This window comes from Fimicolochytrium jonesii (assembly GCF_025526975.1).
Source record: "Fimicolochytrium jonesii strain JEL569 chromosome Unknown EV422scaffold_32, whole genome shotgun sequence".
In the NCBI taxonomy this organism is placed as follows: Eukaryota; Fungi; Chytridiomycota; class Chytridiomycetes; order Spizellomycetales; family Powellomycetaceae; genus Fimicolochytrium; species Fimicolochytrium jonesii.
The window spans coordinates 110,070-131,299 of record NW_026515699.1 but is presented as its reverse complement, the minus strand read 5'-3'; the positions used below and the strand labels follow the sequence as shown (position 1 = coordinate 131,299).

The 21,230-nt window shown below is 54.3% G+C and overlaps 6 protein-coding genes across 6 annotated transcripts; 2 read left to right on the top strand and 4 right to left on the bottom strand.

The window, feature by feature from the left end:
* Positions 1 to 735: 735 nt before the first annotated feature.
* On the bottom strand, positions 736 to 2,098 carry EV422DRAFT_509362 (uncharacterized protein; the record flags this gene model as incomplete). The annotated part of the gene is made up of 4 exons (XM_053068847.1): positions 736 to 989; positions 1,179 to 1,494; positions 1,658 to 1,688; positions 1,908 to 2,098. The coding sequence occupies 4 exons, from the start codon at positions 2,096 to 2,098 to the stop codon at positions 736 to 738; spliced, it is 792 nt and encodes a 263-aa protein (XP_052921900.1).
* A 3,756-nt stretch (positions 2,099 to 5,854) lies between these two features.
* EV422DRAFT_623006 (uncharacterized protein) lies at positions 5,855 to 6,890 on the bottom strand (the record flags this gene model as incomplete). The annotated part of the gene is made up of 3 exons (XM_053074203.1): positions 5,855 to 6,096; positions 6,206 to 6,453; positions 6,535 to 6,890. The coding sequence occupies 3 exons, from the start codon at positions 6,888 to 6,890 to the stop codon at positions 5,855 to 5,857; spliced, it is 846 nt and encodes a 281-aa protein (XP_052921899.1).
* A 6,325-nt stretch (positions 6,891 to 13,215) lies between these two features.
* EV422DRAFT_543631 (rab-GTPase-TBC domain-containing protein) lies at positions 13,216 to 13,803 on the bottom strand. The gene has a single exon (XM_053071333.1). The coding sequence runs from the start codon at positions 13,726 to 13,728 to the stop codon at positions 13,423 to 13,425; it is 306 nt and encodes a 101-aa protein (XP_052921898.1). The 5' UTR covers positions 13,729 to 13,803; the 3' UTR covers positions 13,216 to 13,422.
* A 1,737-nt stretch (positions 13,804 to 15,540) lies between these two features.
* EV422DRAFT_266271 (uncharacterized protein) lies at positions 15,541 to 17,081 on the top strand. The gene has a single exon (XM_053065833.1). The coding sequence runs from the start codon at positions 15,982 to 15,984 to the stop codon at positions 16,861 to 16,863; it is 882 nt and encodes a 293-aa protein (XP_052921897.1). The 5' UTR covers positions 15,541 to 15,981; the 3' UTR covers positions 16,864 to 17,081.
* A 774-nt stretch (positions 17,082 to 17,855) lies between these two features.
* On the bottom strand, positions 17,856 to 19,532 carry EV422DRAFT_509356 (uncharacterized protein; the record flags this gene model as incomplete). Its single annotated transcript, XM_053068846.1, has 7 exons — positions 17,856 to 17,999; positions 18,101 to 18,183; positions 18,405 to 18,545; positions 18,746 to 18,782; positions 18,845 to 18,928; positions 19,023 to 19,255; positions 19,487 to 19,532. The coding sequence occupies 7 exons, from the start codon at positions 19,530 to 19,532 to the stop codon at positions 17,856 to 17,858; spliced, it is 768 nt and encodes a 255-aa protein (XP_052921896.1).
* An 817-nt stretch (positions 19,533 to 20,349) lies between these two features.
* On the top strand, positions 20,350 to 20,849 carry EV422DRAFT_509355 (uncharacterized protein; the record flags this gene model as incomplete). The annotated part of the gene is made up of 2 exons (XM_053068845.1): positions 20,350 to 20,541; positions 20,565 to 20,849. The coding sequence occupies 2 exons, from the start codon at positions 20,350 to 20,352 to the stop codon at positions 20,847 to 20,849; spliced, it is 477 nt and encodes a 158-aa protein (XP_052921895.1).
* Positions 20,850 to 21,230: the final 381 nt, after the last annotated feature.

Below are 21,230 nucleotides of genomic sequence, written 5' to 3'. Positions count from 1 at the left end.
ACCGGCGATATCAATGGATGGTTTCATTGATCCGATTGCTTTTGGACTGGGCTGACAAACATGATCTGGGCATTCTTCCAGCCCTTGCCAGGTTGACCACTGCTTCTAGGCGGTCTTGCTGGCATCACGGATGAGGTTCACCGGTTCATTCGAATCGTAATTAATGATAGCAAGGATTCGAACTTCGGCACACCTTTGCTTGATCTCATCGAAAGCCTTTTGTTACGAGTCGCCCCTCCCAAAGACTGTGTTTCATTAAGGCAGTTACGACTTTAGCGGGCTCTCCGGAATTTCCGCATATGGTTTACTAGACCGAGGAACTGCTGACCTTCAGGGCGGGAGGCCAAGCAGGGCCAGATGGCGATCTTAAGGAGCTTCAGCGGATCGGCACCGATTGCACCTCACGGGATAGGTGGTGTCCTAAGTAGTCAACGTTGGTGGCGAAATCGTTGTGGTGTGGTGGGGAGCCGGGTCACAATTCCGTAACCCTACCTCCCTGCGGTAACCCTAGCTCCCTGCGGTAGCCCTAGCTCCCTGCGGGAACCCTACCTCCCTGCGGGAACCCTAGCTCCCTGCGGTAACCCTAGCTCCCCGCGGTAACCCTAGCTCCCTGTGGTAACCCTAGCTCCCTGCGGTAACCCTAGCTCCCCGCGGTAACCCTAGCTCCCTGCGGGAACCCTAGCTCCCTGCGGTAACCCTAGCTCCCTGCGGTAACCCTAGCTCCCTGCGGTAACCCTAGCTCCCCGCGGTAACCCTAGCTCCCTGTGGTAACCCTAGCTCCCTTTGGACGGTCTGGTTGTTGAGCGGACGATAGCCGGCGAGCACACGGGGTATATCGCATGCTTCTTCAGCTTGCGGTATACCGGAGTCGATAGGGGTTGTTTTCTGCAGCAGGAACCCATCGACCGGATTGCAGCGCTGGGTTGGAGGGATGCAACGAAGCGATGAGTGGCAGTTTCGCCTCCGATTGACATATTGACTCTCGACACCTACATGTGTAAACTAGGGAGTTTCGCAAGCGGAAAACATGGCCTTTCGAGTTTTACCTCTCATGTGCGGTAAGGGCAAAATCGCATCTATTCCTAGAGCTGGGAGAAGGGATCATGGATGAGGATTAGTAAGGCCTGGTCATTGTCTTCGGGATTCTTGCGCCGAAAACGTGCATGAGGAGCTCGTACGGGACTTGAAGACTCCGCTGATTTGAAGTCCATGCGTAGCATCTCGAGCTCCGCTATACGTTTTCGGGCATGACGACCGACCGCTCAACATGGCGTATATATACCGCAGGGGCTCTCTGGCACTCTTCAAGCTCTTAAGCAACTCGCTCCCAGTGGTTGCGTCCCCACCTTCAGTCTCTCCATGAGACGTTGCCCCCTCTTCTGCCTCCCAGTCTTCGGTTCCATCGTCATCATCGTCGTCGTCGTCCAAGTTCATCTCTTCCGACTCCACTGCTTCAAGATTCTCCACCGTCTCCTTCGCATTCTCGTAGCGAGCCTGGTGATGTGCGAAGAGAGTCATGACGAATACCACAAGATGATGTACCTGCACGTTTCATGCTGTCACTGCATTGATCTGGGACCGGCGGACATCAGCTTCAATTTGGACAAGGTTGGTCTGACATTTGGTGGTTGGAGTCCCCGATATCCGTCGTACTCACTCCCCATATATTGAGATGCCCCATGATATCTCTGTGCTGATCGTATCCATGTGTCATCGGCACGTGTGCAATATCCTAAGACATCGAATGGCCGACACCGCGACTGGCATGGCAAGCCGCACAAGCTGAACCACAATCGAAAAGTCGTTGTTGGCCTGCAACTCGATTCTCCCAAGCTCCGGTAAAGTTGAAACGAAGGTACCCCGGCAAACCGGGAACTTCAAAATCCGACCCACATTCCTCGACGCACTCCCTGCAAGCATATGGCTCGTCCGCAGCAAATCGGTTGAGAAGTCTGATCCAACCCTTCCCGAAACTTTCAGGTCTCACCTCCGTATTGGACGGGGTATTGGCGGCCCACCAATCCTGCACCTTCTCCTCAACCTTGAGCAGTTCGTCAGGGGTCAAGGCTTTATCCTCTTCTTCGTTGTAGTTGGACATTTTATCAGGACGTATGTATGTATGTAGGGTGTATATGTAGGATGGGTGTAGAGTGTAGGATGCGAATAAAAGTTGTTCCTCGCTGAGCGTTCCCTGCCACATATTCTCGGTTGTGTGGGGGGCTGTGTCATTCAATTTGCGGACGGGGGGACGCGACGAGGATGCCCTTTTCGATAGTCGGCACAGCAATTGAGACGGAATACCCCATATCTCTTAATTTCGCCTGCTGTGCCTGAGCTCCCAGACCGTCGTTCTTCCGCTTTCTGGTTTCTATCAATCTAGCGTTCACCATCCTCAGCAGCACCAGCAACTCAGAAGACTCCCTCAGCTCAAAGTTCTCTCCGCTTCCTCTCTTCGTACGTCAACCATAACGCAAGATGTCTCCTTCTGCTTTCAACGCCGCCACGGCGCGAGCACACCTTGCCGCTATCCGTCTCCGCACCGCAGAGCCCGGTATCCACGACTCGAACACCCACCTGGGCTACGACCCAGTTAAAATCGTCGACCTAGGCACAAAGCTCCTCGCAACGCAAACGCTCGACACGGCAGAGCGCCTCGCCGTCCATGAGCACGTGCTCAAAGCCGCGTACGACGCTGGGTATATCCCACCGTCGGTTAGGGATCTCTCCCAGCTGTGCACAACCATGAACGAGATGGAGAATGTTGCTGGCATCCACATGGACGTGGACGGCCGTATTGCGGGCGTTACGCGAGTGGTGGCACGCCGTCCAGAGCGAGCGGGGAGGTGCGGGGTCCTAGGTGCAGGGAGCAAGGAGCCTTTGGCAGTCCACCACAGCACGGTGGCATAGACTCTCCGCAACAGCCTCCTAGCGCGCTAGCCGCCGCCGGCAACCACCCGTTGAGCCATCACACGGAAGAAGTGGACCGGATCCACCGAAGAATCCGGGCCTCCATCAAGGAGTGGATGGACGGCCGGCAGGCAAGGAAACAGTCCGTCCCCATCACGTCCTCATCAACTCCCCGACCCCGTCCCCGACCCAGGAGCTCATAGCGCACGCAGAAATGGAGCCGTTGCGACCCCTGGGCCTGTCGTCAGGAGGGCCGAGCGAAGCGAGTGGCGAGCGGAGAGAGCCACATTGCGGCGAAGGCGCGATACTCACTTTCCCGAACCTGGCGAGGAGAGCGAGCCACATGGCGTCAAGGTCGCAATACTTCACTCAGTGCGGTTCTCAGGGTTCGCGAGCGAAGAAAGCTACTCTCCAGCGAGACCGCGGCCCAATGGATCAACAGACGCATGATCGCACCATTGTATTAGAATGTTGATGTGTTCAATACAATAACTTTCACCTCACCTCAAATCATCTCTTTGGAGCAAACAGTTGCGGAGGAAGCTTCATTTGCGGAGGAAGCTTCTCCCATGCCCTGTCCCCAAACCGAAGCTTGTAACATGGATGCTTGAACATGGAACATGGATGAAATATTTGAACATGGATGCCGGTGCATTCGCGTTATACATCGTACTGAACACAAACCCTCGCAGCACCGCTCATAACAAAGCGAGGCGTGCGGTTAGCTGACTGGCTGGAACATGTCGTTTCTGGATCCCGCACACTCTCACATCTTGCGGTTGTTCTCGAAGGATCCAAAATCACCTTTCGCCCTGACGACTTTCGAGGTTGCTTGATCTCGCACTCGGATTTCAACCGGAAGCTGCATCAGTGGATGGGGAAATAGCCTTCAGTCGCCGCTGGTGACCAACAAGACTCTCCCAGCAGGCCAGGCTGGCGCAGGAGCCCTCACCTCTCGCAGGCCGTGGTGGCGCATCCGACCCGAAAAGGTCTCTTTCAAGCAAGCAACACGCACTCACTCTTCCCGCTGCAAACCTCTCTCTCACTCGCATCTTCACTCACCTTGACATCGAAAAATATGTGCTGCCCTCGACTTCAGTTGCCCTCGTGCCCAGGTGGTGCAAGCATGCGGACGCGCTCGATTTCTCGCAGACGAGTCGTGAGATTTCGTCGGGTGTGCAGGCTCAGTTGGCTTCTGCACTCGCTCCCGCTACGTCCTTCGATCCAGCTGAGGAGAGACGCATTCGCCGCGTCCACCGCTGCTGCAGGCCGTCAGCAAATGCGGGCCGCACAATATGCCGGGAAGGCCCGTGCTCACCGAGACAGCTTGAGAAACTGTTCCGGGGAACATCGAACAGCGGTTCCACTGATGCACGGCGATACGCTCCCTCCGGCGTCCTCGGCGACATTCACGTAGAGTCCCGCGTGGATTCGTCAGCAGTTTCTTTTGAAATACTCGCCGGCGAAGACGGTACGACCGACCCACGAACCGCTTTCCAAACGATTCTGCGACGGTTTTCCGGCGAGGCTCCACAACTCTCTGGTTTTTTTTCGACACCGTATATGGATCCGAAATTAAGGGCGACTACAACCGTATCGCTTGGATGGGACCGTTGGGCTGCGGGTGGCCGACGACTTGCGATAGTTCGAGGATTTCGCCAGGCTGTCTTTGTCTTGGAGTGTCGCGCAAAAGTCCGGGTCCAGTCGTCACAGGTGGCTTGTCAGAAAAAAAGTTGATCGAGCCACAACCGCAATCTGCGCGAACGCGTGGCAAGAACGCGTCGCGCCTTTTAAACGAGGTCATATGGCCCACACTCCGGTCAGTCGTTGGAATGGCAGCAGACTGTACTGTCGCACCTCCCTATTGGAATTGCCGTAGCCTGGACGCCGCTATGGCTGCAAAGGCCCAGATACTCCTGCATGTTGTACCGGTGGGTACCCGTAACTGGTGCTAGAAATCGAGGCCTATCCTAAAATCCTTAAACGTCTGTGCCAAACAGGACAAACCCAGCAACCTGTGTGTGCATGTGCAGCACTGGCATGCAAAAAATGTGACCTGCAGGATGTATGCATTGCGTCGACCAACGGGCAATCGTCCACGTTACAAAGGACTTGCCGCAGTTGCAGGGACACACCTTGTTTTCCTCCTTACGGCTCTGTCTGCTTTTTGGCACACCCGCGATAACGCCATCCTGGATCATATTACGCCCACTGTAAGGCCGCCTCTTGGCCAAGCCGTCCATCCCTTCCCATACACCTGCGTCGGAAGCGACACGTTACAGCCCTCACCAAGGCATTTGCCACAAATCCTACCGCCGTATTCCACCGCTGCCTCGGATAACGCAGTCGTTCCCAGGGGGGTGTAAAAGCAAGGAAGTTCAAACCGGGTGAGCACGCCGCGCGTAGCCCCCAACTCAGAACTATACAACACGCCAAACTCGCCAACCTCGCAACCTCGCGTCGTCACTAGTGCGGGGTCGCGTGATATGCTGCCGAAATCCAGCAGCATCTTCGGATGTCGATGAAATGTTTTACACCATCCTGAGTCGTTCCGTTCCATTAGCGTCCATCGCTTGACGCAACCACTCTGCGAACTTCAACGCTTTTAGCGCCAGGCTCGGATTGGCGCAATCCCCGGCGAAGATCGCGCACATTGAAGCTCCTCTCTCTACACCTACATCCTCACAACGTCAACTCCTCCCGCTCTCCTACACGCCGATTCCTCAGCCCGCAGACCGAAATACACATGTCGCACAGCGCAAAAAGATACTGAACACAAACAAGATTATATTGGGGTCAAAGAATAAACTCAGCGAAATACACATGTCGCACAGCGCAAAAAGATACTGAACACAAACAAGATTATATTGGGGTCAAAGAATAACCTCGACGGCTCAGCGGGCGCAAACTCCTTCACAATGTCCATCACGTCCGCGTCTACTTTCGCCTACTTCGATTTCGGTTTACGCGCCTTCTTGGCCGGACTGGACTCCTCGGTTTGCGCAGGTGCAGTTCCTTCGGGTGCAGCAACCTTGTCCTCCCGCTTGCGCTTGAGTTCGTTTGTCGCTGCAGCAGCCGTCCGTTGTTGAGCTCTTGCCAAATTGGCTTGGCGGTTTTTTTCGTGTTGGATGGCGTTCAACCTTCTTAGTTCTAGCTCCCTCCAATATACCTGCTTGTAGGTATGATTGTCTGTTGAACCGGACCCGCAGATAAAACCGTAATCAGAACTCTATGGATATTTCGAATCGGCATATTCGACTTTTCCTGCAGGAACCTCTTGCATCGTAGAATTTCTCACCTGGGAGCTGTTCGTAGTTCCACTTCACTGTCCGTTTCTTCATTTTCCGTAGATCATGGAGGAACCCTTCGCTGAAAGGTTGGAAGAAGCCAGCTGGCCGCTCGCTCGAGTCTGGAGCGTCTGCCGGGGTGAGCTCCTCATGGAGATTAACACCGTTGGTCTCCTTAACATTTGCCGCCGCAATCGCCTTGTCCTCCGCAGCCTTGTACTCGGCCTCAGTACTTTCAGACAGCTCGACCACTTCCCACCTATGATGCAAGAAAGGTAACATCAGGGTCTGTGAAAGGGCATCCCGGGACTTCAAATATGAGCAAAAGACTCAAACCCACCTGACCCTGGAAAACCTTAAAAGACCCTTCCAGAAGCCCTCAAATTCAGCCTCATCCTCAAAGACCTTGTGCTGCTTAGCCTGGAACTCGTAGGCAAAGTCCCCACCCTGGCCGGAGGCCAGTTCCACGGTTTGTTGAGCACCGACGGGACCACGAAGAGTGACCTTCTTGTTGCTGTCCTCCTCAAAGAAAAGGGAGACGAGGGCAAATGCGCCGGGCCCAGGGAAAACATCGGAGTTGGTGAGCAGAGCGCCCTGGTTCTCGTCGCCGAGCTTGACAACGGCCGCGTTATCGACTCCAGCTGCACGGATGCCAGCGGGCAAGCGGGCCACGATCTTCAGAGCGTTGACGGTCATGGTTGGATACGAGAGTGAGGTTGTAAGGGCTGGATGTTTGAGAGGTGGAGGTTTCAAGGGCGAGGTGTGGAGGCTGGTTGTTTGAGAGGTAAAGGGCGAGGTCTCGGGTGCGAAGTCTCTCCATAAAAGCGGACATGGAACGCGTTATCGATGGAAACGCCAACCCTCAGGCTGTCCGAATCTCGCACGCAATAGCACGGCACGATTTGATCACCGGCCCCCTCCCCGCCCATGACGCTGTAGGTTCCAGCCGGTGACTTCCGTCAATGAGTCACGGCTTGGTTGCCCCTGCACGGGCCTACAAAAGCGCGTTCTCGCCAAATTTTTCAAATTTTTCACATTCCTCGAGCATTCCTTAATCATTTCTTGCAAGTCTCTAAAGATTCTGAACGCAAAGACAATAATCCTTAGAAGAGGCTAAGAAAGGTGGCCCCCACTCTGTCCTGAATTTCCGGAAATGGGCAGATTCCCTGTGCGACGCAACGCGCCAGAATGCAGCCAATCATTTACGTTGGCAGGCCAGCGGGAGCTCCCTAGACGCGCAGTCCTCGCTGTTGCCGATGCACTGCCCTCTCTACGCGTCGCTGTGTGGCCGCCTCTCGACATCGCCATTTCGAGACCCCATTCTCGGAATATAAAAGCAGCCCCCCCAAACCCATTCCCTCCTCCCTTCTCTTCATCCCGCAACACACGCCTCACACGCTTCACACGCTCAAGCTCTCTTCTCGCGCACTACTCTCATACGATATCGGTACACGCTTAATAACTTCATCGGCACTCCTCGTCTACGCGTTTATACCTGCATCGGCACTTCTCTTCATCCCGCTTCACACGCTTCACACGCTTCACACGCTCAAGCTCTCTTCTCGCGCACTACTCTCATACGATATCGGTACACGCTTAATAACTTCATCGGCACTCCTCGTCTACGCGTTTATACCTGCATCGGCACTTCTCTTCATCCCGCTTCACACGCTTCACACGCTTCACACGCTCAAGCTCTCTTCTCGGCAACTACTCTCATACGATATCGGTACACGCTCCAAATAACTTCATCGGCACTCCTCGTCTACGCGTTTATACCTGCATCGGCACTTCTCTTCATCCCGCAACACACGCCTCACACGCTTCACACGCTTCACACGCTTAACACGCTCAAGCTCTCTTCTCGGCAACTACTCTCATACGATATCGGTACACGCTCCAAATAACTTCATCGGCACTCCTCTTTCACGCGGTTATACCTTCTTCGGCACTCCTCATCTACGCGCAACATTCTCGTCTACGCACATCATACCTATCGTCGGCAAGCCTTCTCTACCTACGCGCTCATCGGCACTCCTCTTTCCCGGCAAACTTTCTCTACCTACGCGCTCACCGGCAGTCCTCTTCGTCGGCACTTCTCGTCCACGCGCATCATATCTTCGTCTCCCGCATCACACCTTCGTCGGCACTCCTCTTCTACGCGCCCTCTTCTACGCGCATCACACCTTCGTCGGCACTCCTCTTCTACGCGCATCACACCTTCGTCGGCACTACTCTTCTACGCGCATCACACCTTCGTCGGCACTCCTCTTCTACGCGCATCACACCTTCGTCGGCACTCCTCGTCTACGCGCCCTCTTCTACGCGCATCACACCTTCGTCGGCACCCCTCGTCTACGCGCATCATACCTTCGTCGGCACTTCTCGTCTACGCACTTCTCGTCTACGCGCATCACACCTTCGTCGGCACTCCTCGTCTACGCGCATCACACCTTCGTCGGCACTCCTCTTTCAAGCGGTTCGTCGGCCCTGTTCCATCGGATGTTCTTGTCAATATTGTTGAAAGGTGCTCTTTCTTGGTGAGGATGGACGACGGTGTTGCTCTGCCGCTGTACGGAAAACTCACCCCTCTATGGAGAGGCAATATTGCGATTGTACTGAATCACCCCTTCACACCAGCGACCCACGTTCTTCAATATTGTTGAAAGGTGATCTTTCTTGGTGAGGATGGACGACGGTGTTGCTCTGCCGCTGTACGGAAAACTCACCCCTCTATGGAGAGGCAATATTGCGATCGAACGGTGGTGTTACTGAATCCGCATATCCCCCCTTCACCCCAGCGACCCGGTTGTTGTTGTGGTCATATTTGAGAAAGATCCGTCTTTCTGGTGAGGATGGACGACGGTGTTGCTCTGCCGCTGTACGGAAGACTCACCCCTCTATGGAGAGGAAAGTATCGGCCGCAACAATGTTGGTGAGTTGGGCATCTTGTATCAAGGCAAAGTGACCGTGAACCCGGTAGCTACTCCTCTTCGGAGGGTAGACAAACTATTTTTTTAAAACAAAGGCAGAAAACATGATGAAATGATATGATGATATGATGATATGATGATATGATGATATGATGATATGATGATATGATGCTGCTCAAAAAATCCCTCCTCGTTGCAATTCTTCGGAATTGGAAACTTGGGGCGATTTTCTGACGCGCGAAACTTGAAGTATCTCCTTCCCTTCTTCCAGACATATAATCTGGAAAGTTGGTTGCGAGATGTGCAATACGTTGCGAGATGTGCAATACGCAATCCATTGAGGGCTGACTAGTACAGCGTGGGGCGAAAATCGTTCCCCCGACGGCGTCGCGGCGACACGGTCCCCAGGCAATTCCCGGTTTGACGTGCGGGGGACGAATTTCTCCCCAAAATCCATTGAGGGCTGACTAGTACAGCGTGGGGCGAAAATCGTTCCCCCGACGGCGTCGCGGAGAATAGACGAGGCAAAGCTCGGGATATCAACGTATATTGGTTAAAGAAAAACGAAAAGAAAAGCAATCGCAAATAGGGGGAGGGATAATGGTGTGGTCTTCTCACCCTCTAGCTACATCACCCTCTAGCAGTGGTCATAACTTTTTCTACTGGTTTTGGAGGGGCTGAACTACGCTGGTTCGTACGTGCTCTGAGCGCGAGCTCCATTCACCAGACGCCCAGTTAACAATCACGCCTGGCCGTGCCGGCAGTGAATACCACGCCTGGCCGTGCCGGCAGTGGTCATAACTGTTCATCGGTTGTGGAGCGAGAGTCTAAACGAGAGCCGAGGTCGCTTCACCATTCACCATTCACCATTCACCATTCACCAGAAGATAGTTAACAATCACGCCTGGCCGTGCCGGCAGTGAATACCACGCCTGGCCGTGCCGGCAGTGGTCATAACTTCTTCTAGTGTAATGGGGAATGAGCAACGGAATCTGGGGAATGGGCCACGGAATCTTGGTCTTGAAATGCTGAGATGCTGGAGGAAAAAGGTGTTCTGCCCGACGATGCGCACGTGCCGGCCTTGTAGCCTCGGTCCAGAAGGCTCTAAGTGCAGGTCTGGCCAGAAGTGCAGTACCGGATATTCGGTGCATTTTGACGTGACGGTCTGGCCAGATGGTCTGGTTAGAAGTGTATATAAATCAGATTCCTATGGTTCATTTGCAGCCGTGTTGTCTGGCCAGGGCTGGCCAGAAGTGCGGTACCGGACATTCGGTACCTTTCACACGCAGAGTGTACTGTACCTGCGGAGGGTTTGGCCAGATGAAGTGGAAGGCTCTTAGCCATTACCTTGGCAACCCTAACCCGGTTTGGGCTATCAACCCTAATCCCCAAACCTCACAACCCTAACCCGGTGGTAACCCTAATCCCCAACCCTAATCCCCAACCCTAATCCCATGACAAGCACGGTATCGAAGTTCTTGCCCACTTTAGGCACTTCCCCCTTCGCAACGCAACGTCAGTAAGCATCTTTATAACACCTCCTTTCGCTAACCACCACCAGGTAACAACCGCAATTCCTCACCGCTCTCAGCTCCATTACCACAGCACTCACTGACGCGAGTTTTTTGACACACACCTATCATTGGGAGCCGCCGTAGGCGGGATGCCGCTATGGCTGCAAAGCCCCTGCAATGCCGTTATCCTTACTAGCCAGTGGGTAGTCTCTGCCTTAGAGGAATGTCAGGAGGGGGTTAGGGTTAACCCGAATCGCGAAGACATTGCGTGTTGGTACAGACTTATATGTAGGTGGTGCAGGGAACATGACAGGCGTTCTAACTTCTACGAACCTCACGCCTTCGACGACCGCCGTTAACCCTAACCCCCACGTGGAGCTAGATTCACGTCACGCCGCAGGGCGCAGGGGCTGATGGGGGAGATAAGAACCTTTTCTTCCCCCGTACGGGACGCCAAACATTTCACCGTAGGGCTCTGTCTGCTTTGCAGCCATAGAATAGAAATCACGGCAATCACCTACAACACCTGTAATACATACACCCCCAACAGGTAGTCCGGCGTGTCTTTCTCCACAGGAATTGCATGAGAAAAGACACTGACCCTTCATTCTCCCGCCCTTCATTCTCCCGCAGCAATGGGCTGCCCCGAAAGCCAGGCAGCCACTGCGCGTCGACTGCTAGGTGCATCCAGCTCCAGCTCCAGCACCCGTCGTCCGCCCGTCACTCGGAGGCGGAACAACAATGGTGACGGAGCCGGCGCCGCCTTGGGAGAAGGGAGCGGTGGAGGGACCGGCAAAGGCAATGGAAATGGCAATGGGGACGGCAATGGTGACGGCAACGATGGAGGAAATGGTGGAGGAGATGGAAGGGGTGGGGGTGGAGGAGATGATGGAGGGGATGGTGGAGGGGATGGTGGAGGAGGTGGTGATAACAATGGCGACGGGAACGGTAACGGCCAGGGCAATGGTGGAGGGGATGGTGGAGGGGATGGTGGAGGAGATGGTGGAGGAGATGGCGACAGCAACGGAGGTGGAGGAGGTGGTGATGCCAACGGCAACGGCAACGGCGACGGCAATGCGAGCGCTAGTGGAGGAGGTGTACTCCCTGGATGTATCACTATGACCGGAACACCCAAAGTCGTCGTCGATGATGATGACATCCGTAAACGCCTTCGCCCGCGACGTCCCCACCGAGCGAAAGAGATGAACACCGCCGACGACGAGGGCGACGCCGACGTCTACCTCGATCCCACTGCACAAGGCAAAACCAAACCCAGGAAGATCCCCTCCGGGCCTGCCCTTCCCGAAATGGACACGTCGGTCCTGTTCTCCCGGGATATGCGCGAATATCTATGCCAACAATACGATGTGGCCACAGACAATATTTGGATTTTCGACAAGTTGTTGACGGAGCTTGCTGTGAGCCCAAAGAATGCTGACTGTACCCAGTCGAGTGTTGAAGGTCTGGTAGAACTGGAAAGTGGGCGTCACCCAGCCATCGGGGTCGACCGAGTAGGGGTGCCATTGTTTTTGTTCCTGCCGGATATGATAGGGCGAAAATGGCAGGACGGGTTTGAGAAAGCAAAGGCTGTTCTTGACAACAGTCAGGCAGAGAAAAAGGAGGAGGCTACGGGAACGCATTTGAAGGATGTTCGCCATCGTCATATGCCTCCGGATGGCGTCGAGGTCAGCGGTCGAAAGTATACCGTCCACCACGGGGTCTGGCAGACACAACTGGGCAACGTCATGATTTCTCGCGAATGTACAGATTCCGCTGCATCCCAATACGGAACCTACTTCTTTACGCGAGATCCTTTCGTCGAGCGCGTCAACTGGCTACTCGGAGAAGCACTTCGTCTGATCGACCCGATTCACCATTACCGTCTCATCCAATCAATGATTCACCTCCGCCCAGACTTGACGCATTTCTGGGACCGAACAAAGGCGCCAAGGGTCATCGCTATGAACGTGCTCATCTCGAACTACCAGGTTGGTCCTCATCATGATCGCCGCGACATCCCCTACGGCTGGGCACCGATGTGCTGCTTTGGAAAGTTTCCCGAGGGCCGTGGCAGATTCTGCCTTCCGGATCTCAACATCATGCTACCTTATCGACCTGGGGATATTTTGCTTATTCGCAGCCAGGCTCTTGAGCACTTCGTTGAGAGCTGGGCCGCAGATGAGTCAGATTACCGGTATGCATTCTTGCAGTTTACCCACCAGAAGGTGTTTCAGCTGGGATTGGAGGGGTTTGAGAATTTCCACCACCGGAAGCTGGACGGGGACCTCGCCACGGAGATTGTGGGTGCCCACTGGCCTCAGCCTGCTGAAATTTGCGTGGGGGATGGAAAACATATGCGGTTGGACGAGAAGGGGCTGTGTAAGATAGAGAAGAAGTGTAGGAATTGGAAGGAGAACAGAAAACCGGCAAAGAAGATGAAAATGGAATACCTGGAGATCAAATTCGAGGAGATGAAATCTGAGAAGGAGGAGAGGAAGTTTATTGATGCGATGAAGCTGGAGGATGCAATGAAGCTGGAGGATGCGATGAAGGCATGAAGGCAGAGTAGGATGGCGGAGTAGGATGCCGTTCAATATCGGCGTGGCAATCTTAGTGCGGTATCAATTGCTTTGTCTAATATGTAGATATCTACATAATATCTGTGTCTATTACAACTACTTTGGAAAAATTGGCTTCTTGCTTAACAACTTGAGGGCATGTGCTCTGTGGACGAAAGCCCAATGCCAATGCCTTGCCTGCCTCGTTCCCCGCTCCTCACGCTCAACGCGCGCAGAATCGCTGGTCGCTCAACGCTGGTCGCACATATTCCATTGCTATATCCTGCACCACCGCCTCGGCGTCATTATTATACGCCGCAAACAACCGGTCGCCCTTCAACACATCCAAAACATTCTCAAACTCCTCCTCTTTCAGCAATAGCGGCTCGTTCTTCTTCAATATCGCGATGCTGAAGCGTAGAATTGTTTCGATCGCTCCTTCGGCGAAGATTATGTCGAAAATGCGGAAGACGAATGAGAGAGGGAAATTGTAGGTGTAGAGGGTGAGGAACCATTGGGAGGCGTACATTGCCGCGGTGGAAGTGTGCGCAATTGTGCGCAATTGTAAGAAGGAGCTCGGTCTCGGCGGTCTGGAATTTGTCTGCTCACGTCCTGCGCTCGGCCACTAACCCTAACCCTGCCCACGCGCGCTGAAGGCTGTAAGTCCGACGGTGAAGGCTGTAAGGCCGAGACTGTACAGCTGTAACCTCCTCCTCGTCCATAGACTCTAGAGGACTACGTTCCTCGTCCAGAGCACAATGGACTCCATTCGGAGGTTGCTTATTTGTCGATGAAGAGGAAGCCGCGTTCGATGCCATGTCGCGTAGGAATTCGTCGTAGGTGCGCTCGTCTTCGGAGGAGGATGCCTCGGCGTACAGGTCGTCAATGCCGATGGTATAATGCGTTTGACACACCCTGGAATTGGGTACCCAACGCCCCTTCTTGATCGTTTCTTCGCTGAGTCCGCTGCGAGTTTGTGCAGTTGTGACGGCGTGGGCGATGGATTTTGGTGTGAACTCGTCGTCGATCCCGGCGGCTCTGAGTACGGCGTCGACGAGGTGGCTAATGGTTCCGGCGGACATTCGTGAATTCTGGTACCGGTTTATGAAGATTTCCGGGATGCCGTCGCGGCGAGTGCCCTGGATGGCGATGAGGGAGTTGTAGAGCTCAACGACATCGAGGTTCGGCGTGTGTTTGATGCGAGGAACGTCGATTACGCGGTAGTCGCCTTGTTCGAAGACTGTGGCATCATGCGAGTGGTTGGGACGCCATTCCTTGGGTCGTCGCGTGCGGAGTTTGAGCGAGTGGGCGGTGATGATGGTACGTGCATGAACAAGTGTCGCGAGGTGATTGAGGCGACACTTCATGGTGAGCATGACAACGACAGCGAGCTGCGAGGAGAGCCATTCGAGCGTGTTGAGCCGCGGGCGGCGAGCGATGTGTTGCCAGAGCGTCGCCGGGTCCCAAATGGTTTTGGATGCCTTTTCGGTGGGCTTGGTCGAACGTGCGAGACCTCTGAAAAAACGTTGTATGTATATCCGGCGAGGTGCTGATCAGTGTGTCGTCACCGGTGACCTGTTGGAGTGTGTTTGCGATCGCTGACCGGTAGCCTTTTAGGGTTCGGACGGCGAGTCGTTTTTCGGAGTGAACGTCGGTGAGGAAGTTCAGAATCGATGAATAGCCGGCGCGGACGGGATCAAGGTGTTGTCGTATACACCAGCGTACTTATATACTCCAAATGGAGTTGTGATTGGCGTTGTTCGCAAGGAACCGGAGCGTGATGTCGATAGCCGCCTGCGATAGGCCTCGCTGTGCGCTATGATACCGGATAACCGCCATGCGATCGTGAGGGTCCACGGCGGTTCGCGAAGAGGAAGACACCTGGCATCTGTGGGTCATTTCCTAACCCTAACCGCAGAATAACTTTAACCGTCAACCGTAACCCTAACCCTAACCCTAACCCTAACCCATTCCTCTCCGTTGCCGTATAAACCCTTATATCCAGTTTGTCGGGATATAACGCTAACCCTAGCTAAACAATCCCCATCATACTCACAACCCCGGGCAATAAGTTTATCGAAACACCCGTTCGTCCTCGTCCCCTTCCGTTCTTGGATGACCGCTACTTATGCAAACGGTTCATCTAGTTCTCCCGTCTCCGTCCGATTGCTATCCTCCTTCTCCGGTCGAACGTCAAAAGATTCTCATGGGTCATTATAGGCGCCCTGGACCTTTTCTTGAAAGTGCTAGTTAGTAGAGTCGAAAAATTGAAGTTTGATGAATCAACGTTGACATCATCCAGGTATTTTCGATGCGTGGAATAGCTTCAACTTCAAACTTGTGCTTGAATTACATACATAGATAGTGGGAGCACATTGTAGCGATATATTCAGATGAAGCCCTCTGGTTCTGGTCCATGATCTCCACTTGAAGTGTCTTGGCCGTGATCGTGACGGTCTTGTCGGCGGTTAATGCCCGGGATCGGACAGTCGGAGTCGTCGCGCACCCGCTTTCTCCAACTCAGTCTTGCCTCGCAGTGATGTGACTGTATTGACTGATTGCGCCTCAAACGTCGCCGGTTGCGGAGATGTGTAGGCATTGATGTCCCACGAGTTTCCAATGTGCCTGACATTTACTCCGACGTCCTCATGCGCGACGCGATGCCGAATGTTCCGCAGGTTCACTCCGATCGTAAGGTGTAGAGACCTAGCCCAACCAGTTCAAGCGATTCCAGGGAAATCCCATCCACTGAGGAGCGCCTCGTCCGGGTGCGGAAGAGAAGATGCGGTACATCTTGTTGATGCCTGAGCCATTTCCCAGTTATGCGCATGCCCTAGACGGAAGACCGGGTACTTTGTTTCTTGCGTTCGGCGCCACCCGCCTTGATATCATCTACGGTGATGCAGAAATCGATTTCGCGCAGGTTAAACGGATGAACGTTCGTCGTCGTGCAATGGAGTTTGCCTGGCCAGCGTTCCGGTTTCCACTGAAAGCTTCCGGGCGCTCGCAAACAAAAGTCCAGGAAACCCTAGCCGGCCAAAGAACATCTCGCGTCAGATCGAGGCGAAAGAGCTTTAGAGAAGTAGTGTCGACACAGCGATTGAACGGGCATCCTGCGGTGCGAGACGGTCGTTGTGATCAACATCCTCCTGTCGCGTTATGGCAGGAGGCAAACACCCGTCGCTGCCTCACTAGCTTCGGTATCCTCACCTCAAGTTCGACGCAACTCTCGGACAATCGACATGGTATTTTCCTCATCACACCTATGATCCCGACAAGAACATCCGTGAACGTGTGCCACTCGATCAATGTTGGACAGAAGTCGCCATGCGCGGCGGATTGCGGTCTTCTGGTTTGTAGGTATCGAAGTGCCACCTTGGAGTTCCATGGCCGCCACCGCTTGCCGCGCCCACCGCAATTGGAAGAATTGAGTGTGCTCTTCGCGTGTCCATTGCCACCTCCGACTGTGGTGGAGGAACTCAAGGAATGTCATATCTCCCTCTGGTATATTCACCCTTGGTGGTTCGGTGATGGGCCAAAAGGGTGGTGGCGGGGGGGGGGGGGTGGCAAGTCGTCAACATCGTCCAACTCTCTATCCCCATTTCCGTCCAGATCCAACATCTGCATGGCATCTTCAATCTCACGATCGTCCTCGGCATCGTAATCCTCCTCAAACGGCCAATACTCTGGCCCATCTTCGTCATCCCGCTCGTCATCCCGCTCGTTATCCCGCCGCTCGTCATCCCGCTCGTCATCCCACTCGTTACCCCGCCGCTCGTCATCCCAATCCTCTTGAGCAGCCTGATGTTGTTCGTCTGACCGACTAGAATCACAAGATGACGACTGATGTGATCCCGACCCCATCCCCGCCCTCCCCGCACATCCCGGGTGCACGACGAACTGGTAGGTGGGGTTCCGAGACAAGCAAGTGAACCCGCTGCGGCATCCAGAAACGTCGCGCACCATCGGGCCGGCAGTGGGAGAGAAGAGATCCAGATCCAGATGCACATCGAAGCCCCCATCTCCTTCAACAGATCCACCCCCATTTTCACTGCCACCATCACTGTCGGCGCGAGGAACGGGCTTCGTTGGCGTTGTCCATGTCCAGGGGCAGACCGGGGCACACCAAAGTGTGTTTTGTAATGCGTTCTTGTAAACTGGCTGTACGACGAGCATCTGACCCTGGTCTGGCATATTGGGCATTGTATATGCAGAAGTACTGTATGTCGCCTTGTCGGTGGGCATTTCGTGATCGCTGCTCGCATCTCTCTACATGCTTGAGTCATAATCTGAATTGATCAAAATTTGTCTGGGAGTGGGAATTGAACTCGTTGCCTGCACGTCTGCAGAGAGAGCAAGAATCGACTATGCCAAACCAGATTGTGAAAGACCGCACGTTGAAATGGTAACGGGAGTTTTTGGGCGTTACCAACGTTATGCCTTTACTGGGGAATAGACTACATATGCCGGAAACGGTACACGGAAAGTAATGTCCGTAACCGCAGTTGATGGTGTTATCTGTATGAACAGCGAGTATTTCACGGTTATCCACGGTTATCCCCATTTATGTAACGCGCCGTTCTGATTTCATTTGGGCCGCAGTGTATTCCCCAGGGTTCAACTCAGGATCCAACTCCCTTCTTCTTTAGTTGTCCATCACAAGGTAGCATCACCAACAACGTAGAATAACCATAGCCCTACCACCCCAGGACCGTCCCCGCAAGTTTCTCCTCCTCGTTCCACCAATCCGTTGCCCTTCGCCAACTCCCGCCGTAGCCAACTCCCACATCCCCTTGCATTCTGATCTCATTGAACCAAGCGGTCACTGTTCAATTGGGAAGCTACGGCAGTAGGCAGGACGTTGTAGTGTGGTATATATTGTCCAGTGGTCACTGGCTTACCCACCACACCGTACTGGACAGAGCATTGCTTTGGCCCAAGGTCTCTCGCCCACTACGCAACATAGCAACTACCGTCGTAACGCCTAGGAACATGCAGATTCCGTCAAGCTCGCAGGATAGGGAGGACGGAGACGAAGAAGTAGGGGCTCGCGCTGTGAACCAAGATAAAGACGCAGCGTTGCCTACTCGCGCGAATTGGCGGCTCTCTCGAAAGTACGTCTTGCCCAAAACCAGCAGCTCACCGCCGGGCTCTATCCGCGGTCGGGGGCGAACTCGATGACCGACAAGAGCAAGCCTTTCTTACACAACTCTGCGTTCATGCCCGCCGGCATTCCGAAGGCCCGCTCGTCACCGATGCCCGTTTGACCGTACACGGCACGATCGCGAGCCGCCCGGCCACTATTCTCCTCGATACCGGCTGTACGTCGTACATCCTCAGCGATAACTTCGTAAACACCGCAAGGTTGCGCACAAAGTCCTCGAGCATCCGTCTCGACTACGCAGCTCGCGACGCCCACGGTTCGTCGACGGCATACACCATCCAAGATGTCAAGTTGTACGGATACGAGGAGAAGTTACCCTTCTTGGTTGCGAAAATCCGCTACGACGCCATTATCGGGCGACCTTGGTTTATGGCCTGCGCACCGGCATTCGTTACCATGGGACCACGAGTCGCCTTATCCTTCACCAACCCAGACACCCAAGCGAAGCATCTGTTGCCTACCGACGCCTTCATCGACGTACCCATGAAGCAGAACCCTGAAACTTAATGCTCGTGTCAAGCTGGATTGGGATAAGTGGTCGTTTGCGAACCCCCGTTTCCCATCGCTTCGGTTGCCGTCGAGGCGCCATATAAAAAAAAGTGGCGCAAGTAGACGAGCACGATTCAGGATATGATAGCGCGAACGAACCACTAACTTACAACCAAGCGCGCCGGGCGTTGCGGAAAGGAGCGGTGTCCCTTGGGGCCATCAATATCCAGCCCGTCAAGGATCCGGACAAGCCCGCCGACCTCGATTTCAGCGCGGTACCATCGCAAGTCCGCCATATTGTACATGAACACCGGAATGCCTTCGTGCCGAACGATCGTGTAGTCCCGAATGTCTTGCACATGATTCCCACACCGGATAACGGCAAGCCCGTATACGGTCGCATCTACCATATGGCGCCGTCCGAACTTGAACAGCTACAAGCCCGTATCACAACTCTCCTGGCGCGAGGCTGGATCCGGGAAGGCAAAGAGAAGCCTCGCCCCGTCAACTTGCGCGCCCGCCGCCGGCAAACGCCCCCCACCGATGCCCACACCAACGCCTCAATCGGGTGCTTCTTCCCAATCCAAACTATTCGGGCCACCTCACTCCCTCCCCGCTCCCATTTTCCACACACCTGCCCTCCCAACCCCAGGCGACGCCAAGAAGTCGAGCTGGCACATGTCACAGCGATCTTTCGGCCGCACCGCCAGGGTGGATGATCAGAAACTCAATGAAAGTTTGCCACTGAAAGACTCGGTGCCGCTGGTCCTTGTGGTCAACGACCTGGACCTGGCGCGGGACGCCGTTCTCTTTTCTCCTCGGGAAGAACTGGTACCATGGGTGCACACCAGCTGGACCGGCGTTGCGTCGTCTATTTACGAGTGGGTTAGTTAGCGTATGCCACTAATACACTACTAGAACGCGGTACGTACCATATCCTTCATGTCTTGTCTTGCTACTGGTTCCATACTAACTTCCCTCCCATCTCACTGGTCTTTCAGACGTGCCTCAGGATCGCGCCCGCGAGCCAGAGGTTGCATATCAGTATATGCTACCTTGGCACGAGTATTAGATACGGTAGCACAACCTCTCCTTTGTCGACGCACTGGTCCCTTGGTAACTAAACAGGTGCCAAGGTAACTAAACAGGTATGAGGAGCAACGGTAGCTTGTCTGTTGGACGAAATTACTTACTGCGGACTTTTACCAACCAGAACTCCTGAAAAGCGCCAACCCCCAAACAAAGTGCTACAGATCGGCTCTTCCCATTCTCAATGCACAAACGTATGGAAAAGGTGGCCTTCAAAATCTCTTTGGTCGCTCAAACTGACTTTCGGCTTGCAATTCTTAGAGAAAATAAACTATATCGGGCGGAGCTGGAAAGAAGAAGGTTAATGGCGATCAAACCCGAAGAAAACCTCCAAGTCAGTTTGGCAAGAGCAGCTCAACGCCGCCATCAAGAAGCAGAAGCCGTCAATCTCTCGGCACGCTCGCAATCATGACCTGGCGTCCGCGTCCCCCAACCGTAGCCACCACCGCTGCCGAAAACACCTTCCGTGTAGACGACACCTTCCGTGTAGACGAGGAGGACGAGGACGAGGAGGAGGTGTTCAACGGAATCGAAATCAGAATGACAAACAACGGGTTCCACCCCTCTCACGTCGTCACAACGGTGGGAACCACGATCCCGGTGGGAACCACGATCCGGATCAGGTGGGAAATGGATCGGAAGCAGCGACTAGCGGAAGTGACCGCCGCCAGTTCCTGCGTGTTTACCAACCGCCTCATCCTGCACGCGAAACCGCCTCATCCTGCATGCGAAACCGCCTCATCCTGCACGCGAGGGGCCGGATAACTCTAGATGGGCGCCATGAACATATCTACATGGCATTCACGGGCACGACAGCCAGGCTCAACGCAACCGCATGGTTGACCGTCGTGGCGAAGAGCGACGATGAAGAAAACGAGGAGGACTACGTCGACCCACCGTCCCCTTAACGGTCCTGGACGAGGGCGACGAGTGGTGGAGGGGGATGGAGAGGGGATGCGGGTGCGAGAGGAGCAGGATGGGTCGCGGTGGGGACACATTTGTTTGTGTCCACTCATCCGTCCCCTGCACCGGATGAATGGCTCCCCTCAGCGAAGCCCCAGCGAGGATGCGTCGGGCGAGCGCTTTATGGGCAGTAGATAGTCATATACACTCCCTTCTTATAAACTTCGCTTTTACCCTCCCGATGTTGTCAATACGATGCCTTCCCTTCATTCCTCAATTCGATGCCCATAATCTGAGAGTAACGACTACTGGATCACTGGGGAAGTGTAACATTAAAACCTTTGGAGTACGGAGTGTTTTGGTGGCTTTAATCCTAAGATGCATTC